This window comes from Mirounga angustirostris, unplaced genomic scaffold (genome assembly GCF_029215605.1).
Source record: "Mirounga angustirostris isolate CCGP_5_RB_7025 unplaced genomic scaffold, mMirAng1.0.hap1 SCAF_5, whole genome shotgun sequence".
Lineage (NCBI taxonomy): Eukaryota > Metazoa > Chordata > Mammalia > Carnivora > Phocidae > Mirounga > Mirounga angustirostris.
The window spans coordinates 175,227,745-175,247,557 of NW_026991713.1; the positions used below are offsets into that span (position 1 = coordinate 175,227,745).

Genomic DNA, 19,813 nt, shown 5'->3' on the forward strand with positions numbered 1-19,813 from the left:
CTTGACAGAGAGAGAGAGCATAAGCAGGTGGAGCACAAGCAGAGGGAGAAGCAAGCTCCCTGCTGAGCAGGGAGCCTGATGCAGGGCTCGATCCCAGGACCCTGGAATCATGACCTGGGCCGAAGGCAGATGCTTAACTGACTGAGCCACCTAACCGCCCCTAATTATTGGGTATTTTGCTTCAGCATTCGCACATTGCCAAATATTGACACTAATTTTTAAATATATAGGTTTTCACCTAAGTTATTCCCAGCTCAAAAACAAAGCATAGGAAAAACAGCAAAGTTGGGAAGTTCTGTCTGTTTGTTCATGTTGACAAACCGCATAGTTAATTCTGTGGGACGATGCAGTTTAATTTTGTGTAATGAGTACTCAAGAATCCAATTTCAAGCAAAAACCTATCTTATATCGCTCCTGCTAACGTGAAGGTATGGTATTACTTTGCAAACACTTAAGACGACAGATGAAATTGGAATCACGAGGCTCGTTTCCACCTGGCCTGTTAACTTATTCACTGGGAAGACTACTCGTTTACATGAGGTTCTAACTGGTTTCAAAACGTCAACGCTTTCGGGTAAGGAGTAGATTTTTGACATTGTTTTCCTAGGAGTTCTACAATGAAGGGAAACGGATTCACATCCTTGAATTATTTTTGAGTGATAAAATATATTTCAACAACATAAAACACCTGCGTCCCTACCTCCTCACTTTATCAAACCTTGACACTGCTGGGGTGGTGGCTTTGTAATAGGTCAACTTGCTTGGGCTGTAGGTCCCCAGTCTTAGGTGGGCCTGAGATTTGGGGGTGGGGAGGCGGGAGTGAAGCAATAGCCATTGTATGTATGCTCCAGAACTCCGCATGGGGCGGTCACTTATCTGCTGGGTCCCCTCCTTGGTGTGGGGTCCTCCGTTAGCCCCCAGCTCCGGGTGTGTCTTTCCTGCTCTGAAAAAGTACACCAGCTTTTCCTGGAGGAACCCCCCCCCCGCCCCATCATCAGGGCTGGAGGCAGGAAGAGACTCAGGTACGTTCCAGTCTGTCCTCAGTCTCCCCCGTTCTTCCTGTCCCGCTTCCCTTCCCAACAGCAGACCTCAAACTTCAGCAGCGATGAAGCCTGTAGCCTTACAGAGACTGTTCAGGTCTCTCACTAGCCCCTAATACCTGTAGAAGAGACAGATATATCCAGGTATCTCCTGCTTTTCAAAAGTTCAAGTTACATCACTTCACTTTTACAAAAAACCTACATTAGTACCTGTTCACTAAATGAAAGGAATCGAAGTCGATTTCACTTTTACGAAAAAGGGGGAAAAACAGAAAAGAGCATTCAGCGTTGGTTTTGTGGCCAGAGCGGTAAGAGTAAGAAGCAGGACAGACCTTATTTATCTCATAGCTGAAAGTGTATATCCTTTTACCAGCCTCTCTCTGTTTCCCCCACCCCCTAACCCCTGGCAACCACCGTCCTACTCTGTTTCTATGAGGTTTGGTTTTGTCTTCTAAGATTCCATCTATAAGTGCTACCACACAGTATTTGTCTGTCTTATTTCACTTAGCATAATGCCCGGCAGGTTCATCCAGTGTTGTCTTGAATGGCAGGATTTCCTTTTTTCTCACCATTGAATAATATTCTATCCTGCACATATAAGCCACATTTTGTTTATTCATTCCTCCATCGACAGACACTCAGGTTGTTTCCATACCTTGGCTACTGAGAATAATGCTACAATGAAGACAGAGGGCAGAAATCTCTTCTAGATAATGCTTTCGTTTCCCTTGGATACATTGCCAGAAGTGGGATTGCTGGATCATATGGTAGTTCTATTTTTAATTTTTCTGAGTACCCTCCATACTATTTTCCATAGTGGCTGCTCCAATTTACATTCCCATCAGTGCACAACGGTTCCCTCTTCACATTCTGGCCAGCACTTTTCTTTCATCCTTTCCTAAAATAGACCTAACAGGTGTAAGGTGATACCTCATTGTGGTTGTTTTTTTTTTTTTAAAGATTTTATTTATTTATTTGAGACAGAGAGAATGAGAGACAGAGAGCATGAGAGGAAGGAGGGTCAGAGGGAGAAGCAGACTCCCCGCCGAGCAGGGAGCCCGATGCGGGACTCGATCCCGGGACTCCGGGATCATGACCTGAGCCGAAGGCAGTCGCTTAACCAACTGAGCCACCCAGGTGCCCCTCATTGTGGTTTTGATTTGCATTTCCCTGATGATTGATGTCGAGTGTCTTTTCATGTACCTATTGACCTTTTTCTTCGGACAAATGTCTATTAGGGTCCTTTGTCCATTTTTAAATTGGGTTATTTGGGGTTTTTTTTCTTCTACTGAGTTGTAGGAGTTCCTTGATATTTTTTATATTAGCCCTTATCAGATGTGTGTTTTGCAAATATTTTCTCCCATTCCAGAGGTGGACTTTCCATTTCATTGATGGTTTCCTTTGCTGTGCAGAAGCTTTTTATTTTTTTAAAGATTTTATTTATTTATTTGAGATAGAGCAAGAGTGACAGAGAGAGAGAGAGAGAGAGAGAGAGAGAACACAAGCAGGGGGAGCACAGGCAGAGGGAGAAGCAGGCTCCCCACTGAGCAGGGAGCCTGACGCGGGGCTCAATCCCAGCACTCTGGGATCATGACCTGAGCTGAAGGCAGACGCTTAACTGACTGAGCCACTCAGGCGACCCTGTGCAGAAGCTTTTTAGTTTGATTTACTTCCAATTGCTTATTTTTGCTTTTGTTGCCTTTGCTTTTTGGTATCAAATCTAAAAAATCATTGCTGAGACCAATGTCAGGGAGCTTACCCAGGTTTTCTTCTAGGAGTTTTACTGTTTCAGTCTTTACATTCAAGTAAAGTTTTAATTTTGCATTCAAGTCTTTAATCCATATTGAGTTGATTTTTGTGTATGGTGTAAAATAGAGATCTAGTTTAATTCTTTTGCATGGTATCCTGCTTCCCCAATACCTCTTGCATATTCCTGACTCCTTTATTGTAAGTTAATTGACCATATATGCATGGGTTTGTGTCTGGGCTCTCCATTCTGTTCCATTTGATCTATGTGTCTGTTTTTAGGTCAGTACGATAGTGTTTTGATTATTATTGCTTGGTAGCATCACTTGAAACAAACTTTGAAATACATTTTAAATTCTTTAATTGGTCTATTCAGATTTTCTATTTCTTCATTATTCAGTCTTGGTAAGTTATACAATTCTAGCAACGTCTCCATTTCTCCTATGTTATCTAATTGGTTGGTGTGTCATTATTCACAGTAGTTTATGATCCTTACTATTTCTGTATTATCAGTTGTCATGTCTCCTCTGATTTTGCATCTTCTTTTTTCTCACTCTAGCTATAGGTTTGTCAATCTTGTTTGTCTTTTCAAAAACCCACCTCCTCGTTTCATTGATCTGTTCTATTGTCTTTTTAGTCTCTATTTCACTTATTTCCATTCTGATTCTTGTTTTTCCCCCCCTTTTCCTACTAAATTTGGGCTTAGTTTGTTCTTCATTAATTCCTTGAGGTGTAAAGTTAGGTTGTTTGGGATCTTTCTTTTTTTATTATAGATTTTATCTATTTGAGAGCTCACAAGTGAGCACATGAGCAGGGGAGAGGGATAAAGGGAGAGAAAAAAGCAGACTCCCTGCTGGATGCGGGGCTCAATCCCAGGACCCTGAGATCATGACCTGAGCTGAAGGCAGATACTTAACCAACTGAGCCACCCTGCCACCACTCTTTTTTTTTTTTTCTTAATAGAGGCATATATCTCTATACACTTCCCTCTTGGAACTACTTTTGCTGCACCCAGTAGTTTTTGCTATGTTGTTTTCATTTCCATTTGTCTCAAGATATTTTTTTATTTCCATCTTTTAAAGATCTATTTATTTTAGAGAGACAGAGAGAGTGAGCGCACATACACGCGTGCGATCAGGGAGCGGGGGAGAGGGAGAGAGAATCGTCAAGCAGACTCCCCGCTGAACACAGAGCCAACACGAAGATTGATCTCACGACCCTGAGATCGTGACCTGAGCAGAAATCAAGAGTCAGACACTCAACCAACTGAGCCACCCAGGCGCCCCTCATTTCCATTTTTATTCCTCCTTTGACCCATAGGTTCCTCAGGAGAATGTTGTTTAATCTCCACATATTTGTGAATTTCCCAGTTTTCTTCTGGTCGCTGATATGTAGTTTCATATCATTTGTGGTCAGAAAAGATGCTTGCTAGGATTTCAATCTTATTAAATTTTGTTAAGACTTGTTTTGTGTTCTAACATGATCTGTCATGGAAAATGTTTTGTGTGTGCTTGAGAAGAGTGGGAATTCTGCTGCTATTGGGTGGCATGTTCTGCAAATGTTTGTTAGGGCCATTTGGTCTAACTTGTGCTTTAAGTCAGATGTTTCCTTCTGGATATTCTGGTGGGAGGAGAGCTCTCTCTGCGCTAAGCCCAGGTGTATAGCCACTGGAGGGCGCTCCTCTCCTATTTAAAACCTGCTTTTTACTGCAGTGCCGTGGGGCTCATAAGTGCCTGCTGGTTATCAGAGCCAGGTAATTTTGGGGTCCATCCCTTGGTTGGTGACTGTAAATGTTGGCACACTGCATGTGTGGACAAGCTTCTTCCAGGGAGATACTGGCGACTTGGTTTTATTCTTCAAGTGAATCAGAGGGGAAAATCAGGTATGGTGCCAACCAGCTATTTTGGGCTCCTGGAAGGACTACAGCCAGCCCCTAAATGTGTGATAAATTAGAAGCCAGACCCTCAGGCAGCAGCTTGTAAAGTACACAAATTCTTTCCCAGGGAAGACTGACTGGCATTTTGCCTGTTTCCTCTGTACTGAGCCTTGAGGGGATCGCCATGGTGAGCGCTCACGTGCCCGTTAAGAACTAATTCTTTGCTATAGTCTTGTGGGTCTAATAAATGCAAGTCCCATTGACATTCAATGTTAGGTGTTTTGGAGATAGGGCTGTGGGTTGGAGTCTTAAAAGCTGGGGTGCCAGATGTATAACCCAAAGCCAGAGAGAGGCTAGGAGTCGAGGGTTCCCTCCTCATTGTATGATGCTGTGCTCGGGTGGGGGTTGGGGCGAGGCGGTGTCTCCACCCTTCCTATCCATTTCGATTGGGGTATTTCCTCATTCGACTGATGTGCAGGATCAGGAGGCTCCTCTGTCACCACCCCCAGCTTTGCAGGGAAGCAACTACACATCCTCTCTACTCTGAAGTCTCCAAAAACATCTAAGTGTCTATCATCATCTCTCCTCTCACATCGCATCCATGCACACCCTCACACTATGAGAGAGGGAGATGCATCAACATCTAAGCTTTCTTGCTTCCTTGGCTTTTGAAACTTAAAAAGCACTTGGATTTCTGGGTTTTTGTTTCATTTTGGTTTTGTATCCTCTCTTTCCTGGGTGCAGAGGAGGCAAAGTATACAAGGAAGTAGAAGTGTCCGGGGAGAAAACTTGACTAATACTATGAAGTGCTCTTGTACCACCTTTGTATAGTACTTTGTACTTTACAAAGTGTTTTCATTTGGATCATCTAGTGTAATTCTGCAATAACGCTGTGAGGCAGGTACTGACCTCGTTCTGCCAAGGAGGAAACGGAGATTAAAGAAGTGATTAGTCAAAGGTCATTCAACTGATAAATGGCAAAACCAGAACTAAAAATTCAGGTGTTCCAACTTCAGCCCTGGGCTCTTTCTTCTACTTTTCCGAGAAGTATTTACTCAGAGACAAAGGAGAGACTTCTTTAACCTGGAGTTTTCAAACTATGTCACAAGGTCCCGGGCAGGTGCCTTAGGGTCCCCAAGGGAGATGGGAATGGTGGGTAGCACCTGGGAAAAGCCAAAAGAAGGTACTCTTAGACCTCAGTAGATCACAGATGGTAGCTCTGCATCTATTTTATGTATTAGAACTCCCCACAGACTTTTTGGGGATAAAAGGAACAAGAGAGGAGAGGGGATCCTGCTATCTTAAAATATTTTTAAATTATTGCTTTTATACCAAAACACTCTATCTAGTGGAGAATTTCATGCACCAGAGCAAGTTAGTTGGAAAAGTCTTTCAAGAGCAAGTAACGATAACCATTTGTTGAATAGTGATGAAGTTCTGGACACTGTATGTACAATGCATAGTCTCACTTAATTCTTAAAGCACAATTCCTACTAGGTAAGCATTTACTATTAGCCATTTTACAAATACGAACCAGAGACGGGAGAAAGGCTAGGTAATCGGTCCAAGGTTTGACACCTTGTGAGTGATAGGGCAAGGATAAGTACCCAGATCCGTCTCACGTCCAGATTCCAATGCATCTCCTCCCTAAACATGAAGGTCTATTCTGCCAGTTTGAATAAGAGGTCCTGCTCCTAAACTTCGTCTGGGACAAATGAGTCAACCTAAGCCAAGGTCGTCTTGAGTCTGGCCAAGCGGTCGGCTGCAAGGGTTTGAACTCCCAATACGAGAAGCCAGAAGTAGCGAGCTGTTCCAACCATGTCCCAATCCACAGAGCTCAAAAGCAAGTGACTCCACAAAACTAAGAAAGGGCGATGCCCTGCTCGCCGCGGGGAATGCCACACGCTGGTCGGGCTTTGACCACACACGCCTCGCCGAGCCCAGCGCCTTCGCCTCTGCGCGCAAGCTCCCTCCCCGGAGCCACTGGGGTAGGGGTAAGCACAAACCCCATCCCTTTGGTTTGATCCAGCGGTCACCTGAAGTCTCCCAAACAGGGATCAAGGAAACCCATTCACGCCAGGAGGGACCCTGTAGATGATGGAAGGGGGCAAATCGCCCAGCCGAACGCACATCACGCAGAGCCTTCCTTTGCGCCTCCACTCTCCCTTCCAAAGAAAAGAAAGAAACTACGCCCGTTCTATTTTTCTTTAAATACGCAGCCCTCGCTTCAGCCAGGACAGACATCTGGGAGCAACCAAACACAAAGTTTCACTTTCACCTTCACTCTCAAATAAGAAACACCTGCCAGGGAAACAAACGGGAAGGAACCCTCACGGGGCGCCCGCCCGAAGCGGACGCTGGGCTGCGGGTTCTATTTCCGGGCCGGCGGCGACCACTTCCGGGGCGACCGCGAGTGAGGCGGAAGTGCGGTCTCCTCGGGGCAGCTGGCTCTGGGCCGGCAGAGGGAGGCTCCCGAGGCGGGGGCCGGCCGGGATGGCGGCGGCGGCGGCGGCCGGGGCTGGGCCCGGGGCGGCCCAGGAGAAGCAGTTCCCGCCGGCGCTGCTGAGCTTCTTCATCTACAACCCGCGCTTCGGGCCGCGCGAGGGCGAGGTACGCGGAAAGGGGCCGCGCGCCGTTGTCAGCCGGCCGTCGGAGGAGGGCCCGAGGGCGGGGGGCGGCCGGGCCGGCCGGCGACGGGCCTGCGGAGCCGTGGGGCCGCGCCCGGGAGGGGACACCGCGCAGCACCTGTCACTCCCCTCCTCGGGCGGCATCGACCGAGGCTTTGTGCCGGGCGTGCTCCGGGCCAGGGAATAAGTGGGGGCCAGGCAACGCCGGCAGGGTCTCTCCCGGGTCCTGGATCAAAGCCTGGGTATTGAATGCAGGCTCGGCAGGCTAATTATCACTCCACACGGGTTGAGTCTTTTTGCGCCAATCCCGGGTGCCTAAAATTGAGCTTACGTTTTTTGTTCCTGGAAGTCCCCGACCAGATGCGTGGATCGAGAGTGGTGGGACTGTAACCCTAAAATAACGCAGGCTTGGAGGACCCTAGGAAAGTTTTTTTTCCGAACTGATAGATAAACTCCAGGGATGGGTTTTTGTTTCATAGGTGAGGACGGTGACTCCCTGAAAGGATGTCCGGTTCTGTTGGCAGCAAATCACGGTCCTTTTAAAAGCTGTCAGTCCAATTGCGCGTGAACCTGCTGAGCTTTACTCGCCGGGAGGCGTACGTGTCCGCACGTGCGCACACGCTTATTTCTTACAAATGTTGGTCTTTTGCAAATGAGCATGAAGAAAGAAACCCTAAGATCGAGTTTTTCAGAATAATTGTCTAGTGAGCCTCCAGATGACATGTGACTTTACGGAGTATCACAATTGCCTTCCAGGCTGGTGCGCGTTGTTTACAGACTGAGGGGGAAGATAACTCTTGATTTTCTGAAAAGGGTTTTTGTTTTGTTTTGGCGCTAAGCATGGGTGACGGGAGAGGTTGATGTTAACATTCTCAACAGCCGAGATGAAAAAAAAAAATGCTTATATTAATGTGATTCTGTTTCTTCATACTTTAGGAGGAAAATAAAATTTTGTTTTACCATCCAAATGAAGTAGAAAAGAATGAGAAAATTAGAAATGTTGGATTATGTGAAGCTATTGTACAGTTTACAAGGTAACGCCTTTACACGCGCTTTTGCAGAGCTCAGTGAATTCTTACACCTCGTACAACTTGGAGAACCGTCCCAAACATATTCTTTTTTAACCTTTTTAGGACCTTTAGTCCATCAAAACCTGCAAAGTCTTTACATACACAGAAGAATAGACAGTTCTTCAATGAACCAGAAGAGAATTTCTGGATGGTCATGGTATTTACATACACAGTACATCTTTTTGAATTTGTGTAGCGAAGTTATGGGTGATCTTTACTGTTAGGACTTTAGGAAAGTCCTCTAGCTTTTGCAAAGTAAAATCACAATAAAGTTGGTTGCAGTTTTAAAATCGAACTCCTATGCAGTGTATTTGTTCTTGGGGCTGTTTTAAGAAGTTGTGTTTTTGGTGTTGTGACATGTTCACATTTTTTCATTTAAGGGAAAATTTAAAACTTCTATAATTGGGTCACTGTGTAATTTCTTTCTATCAAAACTGTGTAGGTTGTTCGGAATCCTATAATTGAAAAGCAAAGTAAAGATGGAAAACCAGTTGTCGAATACCAAGAGGAGGAGTTGTTGGTAATGTGTCATTTTTCATTTCATATTTCTAGAAAATGTTGAGTGACTTGGTCAAATTTAAGCTATGTCACTTTTGCAGAAGATTCTCAGGATATGCAGAGTGAAATTTTATGTCTATTTATATTAGCACAGTTGTATAAAAATGTATATCTTGTCTCACTAATGCCTTCTAAGCATCTGTTAAGAGCCCTCATAAAATTGGGCTTACTGGTTCATAACTGAATTTAAATACATCTGATTGTCCACACACAGAAGTTGTGGGTCCAAGCTTACAAGCATTATATTGTGTTGCCAAGAGTATTGTATATTTGCTGTGCCATGGACTTTTTTGCGCTTGAATTGAGATCTGTGTGTGTGTGTGTTCGCAGGACAAGGTTTATAGCTCAGTGTTACGACAGTGCTACAGTATGTACAAGGTAAGCAGGACGCGCTTTCTGAAGTTAGCCTAACCAGTTACCCCTGTTTACCGGAATCGTTTAAAAATCTTAATTCTTTCGATGACTGCCTGGTGAGTACGTATCTGTTTTAGGGGAAGAATAATGGAGCCTTTGAAACAGCGCTGAGGTTTATGTCCACACTTACTCACTGAGTACTGAGTTTGTCTCTATTCCCAGCCTTGTACTAGGAATGTATCCCTGTTGGTAAAAAAGAGAGTCCATGTGCTTGAGGAAAGAAAAGGCATACTGCAGATATTTGTGTGATTTAAGGAGTGGCGATATTACTTATGTGAAGTGAAACTTAGGTATGAGTTGAGATTTAAAAAAATGCAGGGCACCTGAGTGGCTCCGTCGGTTAAGCGTCCGACTCTTGATCTCAGCTCAGGTCTTGATCTCAGGGTCATGAGTTCAAGCCCAGTGTTGGTGTCTATGCTGAGCGAGAAGCCTACTTAAAAACATATGCCCCGGGGCGCCTGGTGGCTCAGTTGTTAAGCGTCTGCCTTTGGCTCAGGTCATGGTCCCAGGGTCCTAGGATCGAGCCCCGCATTGGGCTCCCTGCTCCGCGGGGAGCCTGCTTCTCCCTCTCCACTCCCCCTGCTTGTGTTCCCTCTCTATCAAATAAATAAATAAAATCTTAAAAAAAAAAATGCCCCAAGGGATTAGGTGATTACATAGAAATCTCAATTAACAAAGTGTGATTTTTTTGTGATTTATTTTATAATTCAGGCTTTCTCATGTAAATATTTTGTATGTTTAAAAATAATAGAGGGGATTAAATAAGGTGAAAAGAAGAATCTGTTATACTGGCAAATTGAAGGATGTTAAGAAATTGACTTTTTAAAAAAATCTTTTACATTATTAGCTTTTTAATGGGACATTTCTGAGAGCCATGGAAGATGGAGGTGTCAAGCTCCTAAAAGAAAGATTAGAGAAATTCTTCCATCGGGTAAGTATTTTGAATTTTACTTACAATTTTAGTAGTCTTCAAAGAGACTTTTAGAAATATACATACAAGTTTGTTTCTTGATTTGAAAGTGACAAAAACTAAGATACGTTGTGGCAAAACCAGAATAGGGAGAAAACTTCCTTCCATTTTGAATCTTTCGGTAACCCTTTGTGCAGGATCAGAGCATCCTGCCATTTGTGTGCACCCCTACATCATTTTGGAGACCTTTTGGCTTCATCCTCGTTCTACCTGCGTCTGTGTGGGCTTACTCAAAAGTGAACGTACTGCATGGTGATTGGTTAATTAGCCGAATTTAAACTCTTGCCCTGAGTCCTACATTCTTATGGATTGATTATTGTTCACTAGACAGAGTATTGTTTAATCTGTATTGACATAAGGTAAAATTTTTTGCCATGATAGATTTTATTACTTAGTGAGTTTTTTCCCAAATGATAAATGAATGTGCTGATATAGTTGTCACTCTGTTATACTGTAAATTAAATTTTATATAGCTTACCTCTGGTAGAATTCAGGTTACCTTTTGGAGAAATAATTCTCTATTTTTTTTCCCCTGAACTACCTTTGATCTGTTTTTGAATTATTTCATTTTTATGAATTACTTTTGTTTCCTATTTGTTCCTGCACTTTAATGACCATAATTATTTACTCTCATGCTGTCTCCTAATTCCTGTTCTTCTTGCCTTCATTACTCTCCTATCTGTCAGCAACTGACTACCTGTCCTTTCGATGTTATTTTAGTAGAAGATGGTACTGTCTGTCCGTGATATCACTGTGTAGATCCCTAATGAGATTAATATAATTTGAGGAGCACTCATAGAAGGAATTAACTCAAAGAGATAAGACAATCTTGAATAATGATTAATGACTTATGTTTGAACTTTGTATTTTGAAATTGGTACCAATTTCACATCCAGTTAGATGTGGCTCACCTGCTTACTGGTCCTATCAGTATGCTAGTATGTAATCATACCATAAATTGACTGACTATTCTCAGCTGTCAGTGTTATATTCAGTGTACTCACAGTAAGTTTAATGCCTTGTTTTTTCCTACAGTACTTGCAAACGTTGCATTTGCAGTCATGTGATCTCCTTGACATTTTTGGTGGAATCAGCTTCTTCCCATTGGATAAAATGACTTATTTGAAAATCCAGTCCTTTATTAATAGAATGGAGGAAAGCCTGAGTATAGTCAAATACACTGCCTTTCTCTATAACGATCAACTAATCTGGTATGTACACCCTAAGGCTTGTCATACAAAAGAAGAAAATCTTTTAGGATAATAAAAATAGCAACGACTGGATTGAAAGCAGGTTATCAAACTGGAATGAATAGCAAGGGGGCAAGGTAGGAAGCATATTTATAGGTAACTGTCAAAGTAAAGCAGTGATTATTTAAACCAAAGGTAGGGTAATTTGGGTTAAAATGATCAAGCAGGGGAGTTTAAAACTGGATCCATGAAAGGTGGAGAAAATGTTCCTATCGAGTTAAGTTTAGGAATCCTATTTTTATTTTGGTGTTCTTCCAAAAACCTCTTTAAAGAAACAGTATAGTAAATGTGGAAAGCATACTTTGCATACTTTCTTTTAAAGCTAGGCTTTTAAAAATACCCAAGAGGTTACATGTGCTATAATACCAGGAACTTACCCACTGGCAACCAAAGGTGCATCCTATAGTAAAAACAAAAACAATTTCTCTGAAAGTGTTGATACTTGAGAAGAAAAGATGAACTGTAACTAAATGCTTTCCACTACCTAAGACAGCTCCGGAAGAAGCTGTGTGGATAGGCAGGTGACTGACCGCATAGAGGCTGTGGCCCTGAGAGAGACCTGGAGCCAGCTGATGATCTGAGATGGGCCCCTGGGGTTCAGGAGCTGTTCCGGGGGCTCACCGTGTTCAGTTTTCATGTTTCCATGGACTGTACCCCACTTTCTGCCGTTAAGGATGTGGCCGTATTTGAGCCTGAAAACTTGAGTTCAGCTAACAGAAAGGGCAGTCGTGGTTTCTGGAAATCCATCCTCTCCCTGCTGAGATCTTGTAGCATCATTTTAGGAAGAGAAAGAAGCTAATCCAAAGAAATTTGAATCTGTTTGTGGAACACATTGATGAGTTTTCATGTAGAATTCGTTTTCTCCTGTGAAAACACCATGAAGTCCAGATGAAAAGGTGTCTCCTTTTTTATTTAACAAATTGTTTAGCAGGGCACTTAATGCTGTGTTAGCTGGCCTTGTTCTGGTTGCTTTTTATGATATTCACGCTGTGGTAGTAAAATGAAATTCTTAATGCTGCCGTGAGAGGTTGAAGGGGAGTTACCTAGGGTTGGAGGGAGTCAGGTCTGACGAGGGAGCGGCCCTCCAGAGGCCGAACTTCCAGGGAGGTGCTGGAAAGGCTGCACCCAGCAAGGAGACGGAGGGATGGACTAGAATCCCATAGCAGTCCGTGATCTCAGGTGCCCCTGTCAGAGGAAGGTGGCTCAGATTCCGATCGCCTGACAGCATAACCCCTGACGTAGGCGTGAACTCTGGGGGTGAGAAAGGGACAGGCCTAGAGCAAGAGGCCCCGCTCAAAGTCAGCAGCTCCTGCTGAGAGGCCGTGGAACCAGCATGACCAGTGGGCTTGGGTCTGGAAGAGCTCCCAGGGCTGCTTGTTGCCCAACTCCCGGGGATCCTCTTGGCATCTTTGTCTCTGTGAAGGACATCCCCTGGGGTTAAGCAGTGTCCAGCTCTGGTGGCTCATAGGACTGCTCTGGGGTCCCACCCCGACACGCCGACGGGGCAAGGGTGGCCCCAGGCAGTCATCGTAAGAAGGAGCTTCCAAGAAAAACAACACGTTGTGGGAGGCAACTGTTAGTTACGAAGCTGGTGTGTTTAAATACCAGTGAAGCGTTTTATAGTTCACGAACAGAATATGTATTTGTTCTTATTGCTTACTATTGTATTTATGTGTGTGTGTGCATGCGTGTATTTAGTTTTGAATGCTTTGTTTTGTCAAGTGGAGCCCAATTTTTTTTTTTTAAATCATTCTTATTTTTGTCATCTTGATAAGTGTGCTCTTTAATCCCATCCCCTCTTTCCCCCATCTTCCCACCCTCCTCCCCTCTGGTAACCATCTGTTTGTTCTCTATAGTTGAGAGTCTGTTTCTTGGTTTGTCTCTCTCTTTTTTCCTTTGCTCATTTCTTGCTTAAATTCCACATATGAGGGAAGTCATATGGTATTTGTCTTTCTCTGACTTATTTCACTTAGCATTATAGTCTCTAGCTCTATCCATATTGTTGCAAATGATAAGATTTCATTCTTTTTTATGGCTGGGTAATATTCCATTATATGTATATGCCACATCTTCTTTATCCATTTACCGATTTATGGACACTTGGGCTTCTTCTATAATTTGACTCTTGTAAATAATGCTGCTATAAACATGGGGAAGGGTGCATGTATCCCTTTGAATTAGTGTTTTGTATATTTTAGGTAAAGACCCAAGAGTGCAGTTGCTGGATCGTAGGGTAGTTCTATATTCAACTTTTTGAGGAAGCGCCATACTGTTTTCCGCAGTGGCTGCATCACCACCAGCTTGCATTCCCACCAACAGTGCAAGAGGGTTCCTTTTTCTCCACATCCTTACCAACACCTGTTGTTTCTTGTGTTGTTGATTTTAGCTATTCTGAGAGGTACCTCATTGTAATTTTGATTTGTATTTCCCTGATGATAAGTGATGTTGAGCATCTTTTCATGTGTCTGTTGGCCATCTGGATGTCTTCCTTGGAGAAGTGTCTGTTCATGTTTTCTGCCCATTTTTTAATTGGATTATTTGGTTTTGGGGTATTAGGTTGTATCAGTTCTTTATATATTTTAGATATTAACCCTTTATCGGATTTGTGAATATCCTTCTGCCATTCCATAGGTTGCCTTTTAGTTGTGTTGACTGTTTCCTTCACTCTGCAGAAACTTCTTATTTTGATGTAGTCCCAGTAGTTATTTTTTATTTTATTTCCCTTGCTTCGGGAGACGTATCTTGAAAAATGTTGCTACAGCCGATGTCAGAAACATTACTGCCTGTGCTCTCTTCAAGGAATTTTATGGTTTCATGTTTCACATTTAGGTCTTTAATCCATTTGGAGTTTATTTTTGTGTACGGTGTAAGAAAGTGGTCCAGGTGCATTCTTTTGCATGCTGCTATCCAGTTTTCCCAGCACCATTAGTTGAAGAGACTGTCTTTTCCACGTTGGATATTCATTCCTCCTTTGTTGAAGGTTAATTGACATAATTGTGGGTTTATTTCTGGGTTTTCTGTTCTGTTCCACTCCTCTATGTATCTATTTTTATGCCAGTACCATATTGTTTTAATCATTACTGCGTTATAAATATAACTTGAAATCTGGAGTTGTGATGCCTCCGGTTTTGTGTTTTCAAGACTGCATTGGCTATTTGAGGTCTTCTGTGGTTCCGTACAGATTCTAGGATTGTTTGTTCAAGTTCTGTGAAAAATACTGTTGGTGTATTAATAAGGGATTTTGTTAAATGTGTAGATTGCTTTGGGTCGTATAGACATTTTAACAATATTTGTTCTTCCAGTCCATGAGCAGGGAATGTCTATTTGTGTTGTCTTGAATTTCTTTCATCAGTGGTTTATAGTTTTCAGAGTACGGGTGTTTCACCTCCTTGGTTAAGTTTATTCCTAGATATTTTATTGTTTTCAGTGCAGTTGTAAATAGGATTCTTTTCTTAATTTCACTTTCTGCTGCTTCATTATTAGTGTATGGGAATGGAACAGATTTCTGTACATTGATTTTTGTGAATTTACTGAATTCATTTATCAGTTCTAATAGTTTTTTGGTGGCCTTTAGGGTTTTCCACATATACAGTGTCATGTCATCTGCAAATAATGAGTTTTACTTCTTCCTTACCAATTTGGATGGCTTTTTATTTCTTTTTTGTCTGACTGCTCTCGCTAGGACTTCCAGTACTATGTTGAATAACAGTGGTGAGAGTGGACATGCTTTGTCTTATTCTGACCTTAGGGAAAAGCTCTCAGTTTTTCCCCATTGGGTATGATGTTGGCTGTGGGTTTTTCATATATGATCTTTATTATGTCGAGATATGTTCCCTCTAGGCCTACTTTGCAGAGGGTTTTTATCATGATGGATGTTGTACTTCGTTGAACGCTTTTTCTGCACCTATTGAAATGATCATATGGTTTTTATCCTTTTTCTTATTGATATGTATCACGTTGATTGTTTTGCAAATATTGAACCACCCTTGCATTTCAAGAATAAATCCCACTTGATCATGGTGAATGATTTTTTTAATGTACTGTTGGATTGGTTTGCTACTTATTATATTGTTTTGAAATTATCTGATTGAAGGTAGAAACGTCTGTCTGTCCCAGGACATGGCCAGAACCTGGTACATTGTAGATGCTTGGTAAATGGTTGTGAGCTCAAAGCAAATGGTTAGTAGAAAATATCTTCTAGTTCTGTTTGGACTTTGTTGCATTTAATGGATGGATTTGGTGTTGCAGTGGCCATGATAGGATTAGACATTACCGCTGTTTGGTAAGAGGATGTCAGTCAACTTTCTTGTCCAGAGTTCTTGGCCTGTTTTTTGAGAGAATTTTCTTTTTAGTGAATTGATTTACTATCCAGAGGTTAATGCTTTTATGAATAAATGGTTTAGCTATTTCTAAGTTAATCAAAGTTGACTATACCCTTGGATCTTGACTAGATTATATTTAATACATGACAATAACATCTGTATTGTAGACAAAACTGAACCTGATATGAAGGTTTCTACATTGCATTCAAATGGATCAGTTGAGATTTAAGCTGAAGAAAAGTTTTTTTTTTTTTTAAGAAAAAACTTTAGGGGCACCAATTGGTTAAGCATCTGCCTTCAGCTCAGGTCATGATCCCAGGGTGCTGGGATCAAGCCCCACATCGGACTCCCTGCTCCACCGGGAGCCTGCTTCTCCTTCTGCTTGTGCTCTCTCTGTCAAATAAAAAAAAAAAAAAATCTTAAAAAAAAATAAACTTTATAAGTATAAATAAAAAATTATTTCAAAAAATAAGTTTAAATAAGAAAAAATTATTCATATTAACCATATTTGAGAGACTTTGAGGGAACACCTACACTTCTGAGCATGACTAGGCTGTTGCCTGTTTGATGTGAACCATTGATGCAGTCCTGAGTCATTTGGGCCTGTTAGTGCAGGAATTTTTTGCTTTGTGTATTTATTTATCTATTTGTTTATTTGCACTAAGGAAGGAACTTTTTAACTTTTTAACTTTTTTTAATAAGAACTTCCCCCAATAGTAACATCTTCCATAATTATAATGCATTATCGCCTCATTTATTCTTTGTAGGGGAGCAGAAGTAGGGATGGGGGTGGCAGACACTGGAGAGGGCTACTGTGGTCCGAGGCCTCGCTGTAGGCCATGTGGGAATCGCCTACTTGGGGTTTTGTGCTCTGGACACCTGGCTGCAACTTAGTATTTTTCTTTTTAAGTTTTCTATCCAGATGACCAATACCAGGGTATTTAATGCCTAGCATTAAATCTAAAGCGAAATAATAAAACAAAGCCCTAGTCACAGTACACATGGTAAGCAGTTAAGTAGTGTTGTCTGCCGTCTCCTCTTACAGGGTTTTTCCTACTTCGTGTCCTATGGTCTAGAATGGCGGCATTCAATAAGAAAATAGTGCAGGGGCGCCTGGGTGGTTCAGTCAGTTAAGCATCTGACTCTTGATTTTGGTCCAGGTCATGAACTCAGGATCAAGCCCCACACTGGGCTCCACGCACAGGGGGGAGTCTGCTTGGGATTCTATCTTTCCCTCTGTCCATCTCCCTGTCTGCTGGCTTGCGCTCTCTCAAACAAATTAAGTCTTTTTTTTTTTTTTTTTTTTTATTTACCTGAGAAAGAGAGCACGCTTGAGAGAAAGAGCATAAGCAGAGGGAGAGGGAAAAGCAGACTCCCTGCAGAGCAGGGAGCCCCTATGCAGGGGCTCAATCCCAGGACCCTGAGATCATGACCTGAGCCGAAGGCAGATGCTTAACCGATTGAGCCACCCATGTACCCCTAAATAAAATAAATGTAAAAAAAAAATACAGTGCAAGCCACGTATATAATTTTAAGATTCCTAGTAGCTATGTTCAAATGAAAAGAAACTGGTAAGATTAACATTTTAGCCCCATATATCTAAAATTATTTATTTCAACCTGTAAAGGCTTAAATTATTAATGAGCTATTAAAAATTTATTATTTCAACACATAAACAACGTAAATTATTAATGACCTATTCTTTTCGTGCTAAATCTTAGCAATCCAGCATGTTTTACACTCATTTCAACAAGCCACATCTCAAGTGTTCAGTGGCCATATGCGCCCAGTAGCTGCTCTTTTTTTTTTTTTTTAAGATTTTGTTTATTTATTTGAGAGAGGGAAAGCGAGCAAGTGAGCAAGAGAGAGAGCACCAGCGGAGGGAGAGGGAGAAGCAGGCTCCCTGCTGAGCAGGGAGCCCAACTCAGGGCTGGATCCCAGGACCCGAGATCATGACCTGAGCCAAAGGCAGATGCTTAACTGACAGAGCCACCCAGGCGCCCCCCACTAGCTGCTCTTATTGGAAGTGCAGCTCCAGAAGAAATTGCCCAGCCCATAGTCATTTATGTAGTGTCTTCTACCTATCATCGACAACCCCTCCCTACTGGTACTTCTTACTAATGTCTTAAAAGGAAAATAACATCCAGAACCTGTTTTGTTTTCCTCCTTCTGTCTTACCTCAGTTATTTCTGTAAAAGAAAAAAAACGGATGACTTTTCATGTGTTTGATTTGGAGATTCCATCCGCCCAGTTGGCCGCATAATACTTTGAGAGTTAGAGTTGTCATAGGACAAACAAAACAAACCTGCTTAAGGGGCTGGGGCTCCCCCCCTGATAGTTTTAGTTGTGGACAAGACCTTATGAAAATTGACCTGGAAAGGAGAGAGGCGGTAGAGGAAAAGGAAGAGGTGAGACAGCATTGGAAGAGTCTCAGGAAGGGAGCAGCATGTATTTGCCAAGGAAAGCCAAATTTCTCTAACAGATGGTTTCACTGGGAAAAGAAGAGAGAGCCTCTGGAATACGGTATAGAGGCTTCATTTATAATAAAGTTGGATTTCATCACAGGATTTTTTTTTTTTTTTTTTCTGGTTGTCTTGAATAGAAAAAAATCAGACACAGACTCATGGTCTGTTTATATCCCTACCTAGAGAACTGACCTCAGATGGGGTCTGCTGCCTGCCAGTGTCTCAGCACTGTTTCCACATGCTGCTTACTCTTGCCTCATTTCAGATTAGACTTGCCTGAAAGTTTGTTGCTTTCTCTTCCTCCTCTCTGCCTACACTGAAGTCCTAGAATTAAGATCCACATACGTTTCTGAGACTGAGTAGGAGCAAGTTCCCCATCAACAGCAGGCCAGTGTTTCCCGGGAGGCTGGGTGCAAGCAGGTGGCATTTCTCTATAGCCTGGAAAGTGAAGAGAAGTCTGCTACCTGAAGTGGAGTGTTGTGGTTATTAATGCTCCCTGAAGAATCCCACGTGGAATTCAAGCAAGGAATCAAGTCAAATCAAATCAGACCAGTGACTTCTTGTTTAAAATGGCATATAAAATGCAGGATGACACAGTAGTCGCCTTTGCCGGCTCAGGATAAAGTGCTAGTGGCAGACTAGTTTAATTCCTTCCCTTCTGGAACTTCCCAGTCAAGGAAAGGGCTTCTGGCTATAATGTAAACAAGAAAAAAAAGAGGAGCTTTATTATGATCAGAACCACAGGAAGACAGAAGACCAGTTCCAGGCTTTTAACACCATGCTTTTCTGATATTTCAGGAGTGGGTTAGAACAAGATGACATGAGAATTTTATACAAATACCTCACCACGTCTCTGTTTCCAAGGCATATCGAACCTGAGGTACGGCCGGGCACTGGTCTTCCTCCCTCCCACCCCCGCCTCTGTCTCTCTCCATGCACATGTATGTTGTATGTATACATACAAGCCCACCGGGCTGGGGGGCTGGGGGGGGCAGGGGAGGAGGGTGGAGTAATGCGGTGGTCGGTGGGGCACCTCTGACCTATACATTACGTTGCTAGTGTGATATTTATCTGGTTGTGTATCGCTTAGCACAGAAAATCATGTGTGTCAGCTCTTTGTTTTGTTATGTTCAAGTACGATAGCAAAGGTCTGTTTTTAAGAGGAGCAATTCATTGGGTAGCGGAGAAACAGGATTTAGGTAGGGTTCTGGGAATTTGAAAACACCTGGGATCTTTGACAGAAGAAAGGTGAATCCTGTGGTTTTGTCACCTACAAGCATGAGGTGTCATTCTGTAGATATTCTATTGCCTGCCTGGCTTTTCCACTGTGATGCTTACTTTCCCAGTTTTCTGCAGAGACCTATAAGTAATACTGCAGCCTTCTCCCCAAAGTGTCCTTTTGCAGCTCTCATTAGGTTGAGGATGAAAAATATTCATAGCCCACGAATCATTTCAGCTGAGGTGCATACACACGC

General features: G+C 42.5%; 1 protein-coding gene across 3 annotated transcripts in view; it reads left to right on the forward strand.

The window, feature by feature from the left end:
• Positions 1-7,054: 7,054 nt before the first annotated feature.
• The window catches only part of CCZ1 (CCZ1 homolog, vacuolar protein trafficking and biogenesis associated), a 30,824-nt gene continuing 18,065 nt past the window's right edge, over positions 7,055-19,813 (forward strand). Inside the window, exons 1-8 of one of the 3 annotated variants that reach the window (XR_010412030.1) lie at positions 7,055-7,272; positions 8,226-8,323; positions 8,423-8,516; positions 8,802-8,879; positions 9,248-9,295; positions 10,179-10,262; positions 11,337-11,512; positions 19,137-19,218. Coding sequence is in view for 2 of the 3 variants with exons in the window: in XM_045875819.3 (XP_045731775.1) it covers positions 7,156-7,272; positions 8,226-8,323; positions 8,423-8,516; positions 8,802-8,879; positions 9,248-9,295; positions 10,179-10,262; positions 11,337-11,512; positions 19,137-19,218 (777 nt within the window). In the remaining variant the exon portion in view is untranslated. The remainder of the gene's footprint in view (positions 7,273-8,225; positions 8,324-8,422; positions 8,517-8,801; positions 8,880-9,247; positions 9,296-10,178; positions 10,263-11,336; positions 11,513-19,136; positions 19,219-19,813) is intronic. The other 2 variants (XM_045875819.3, XM_064593309.1) reach the window with 2 other exon arrangements.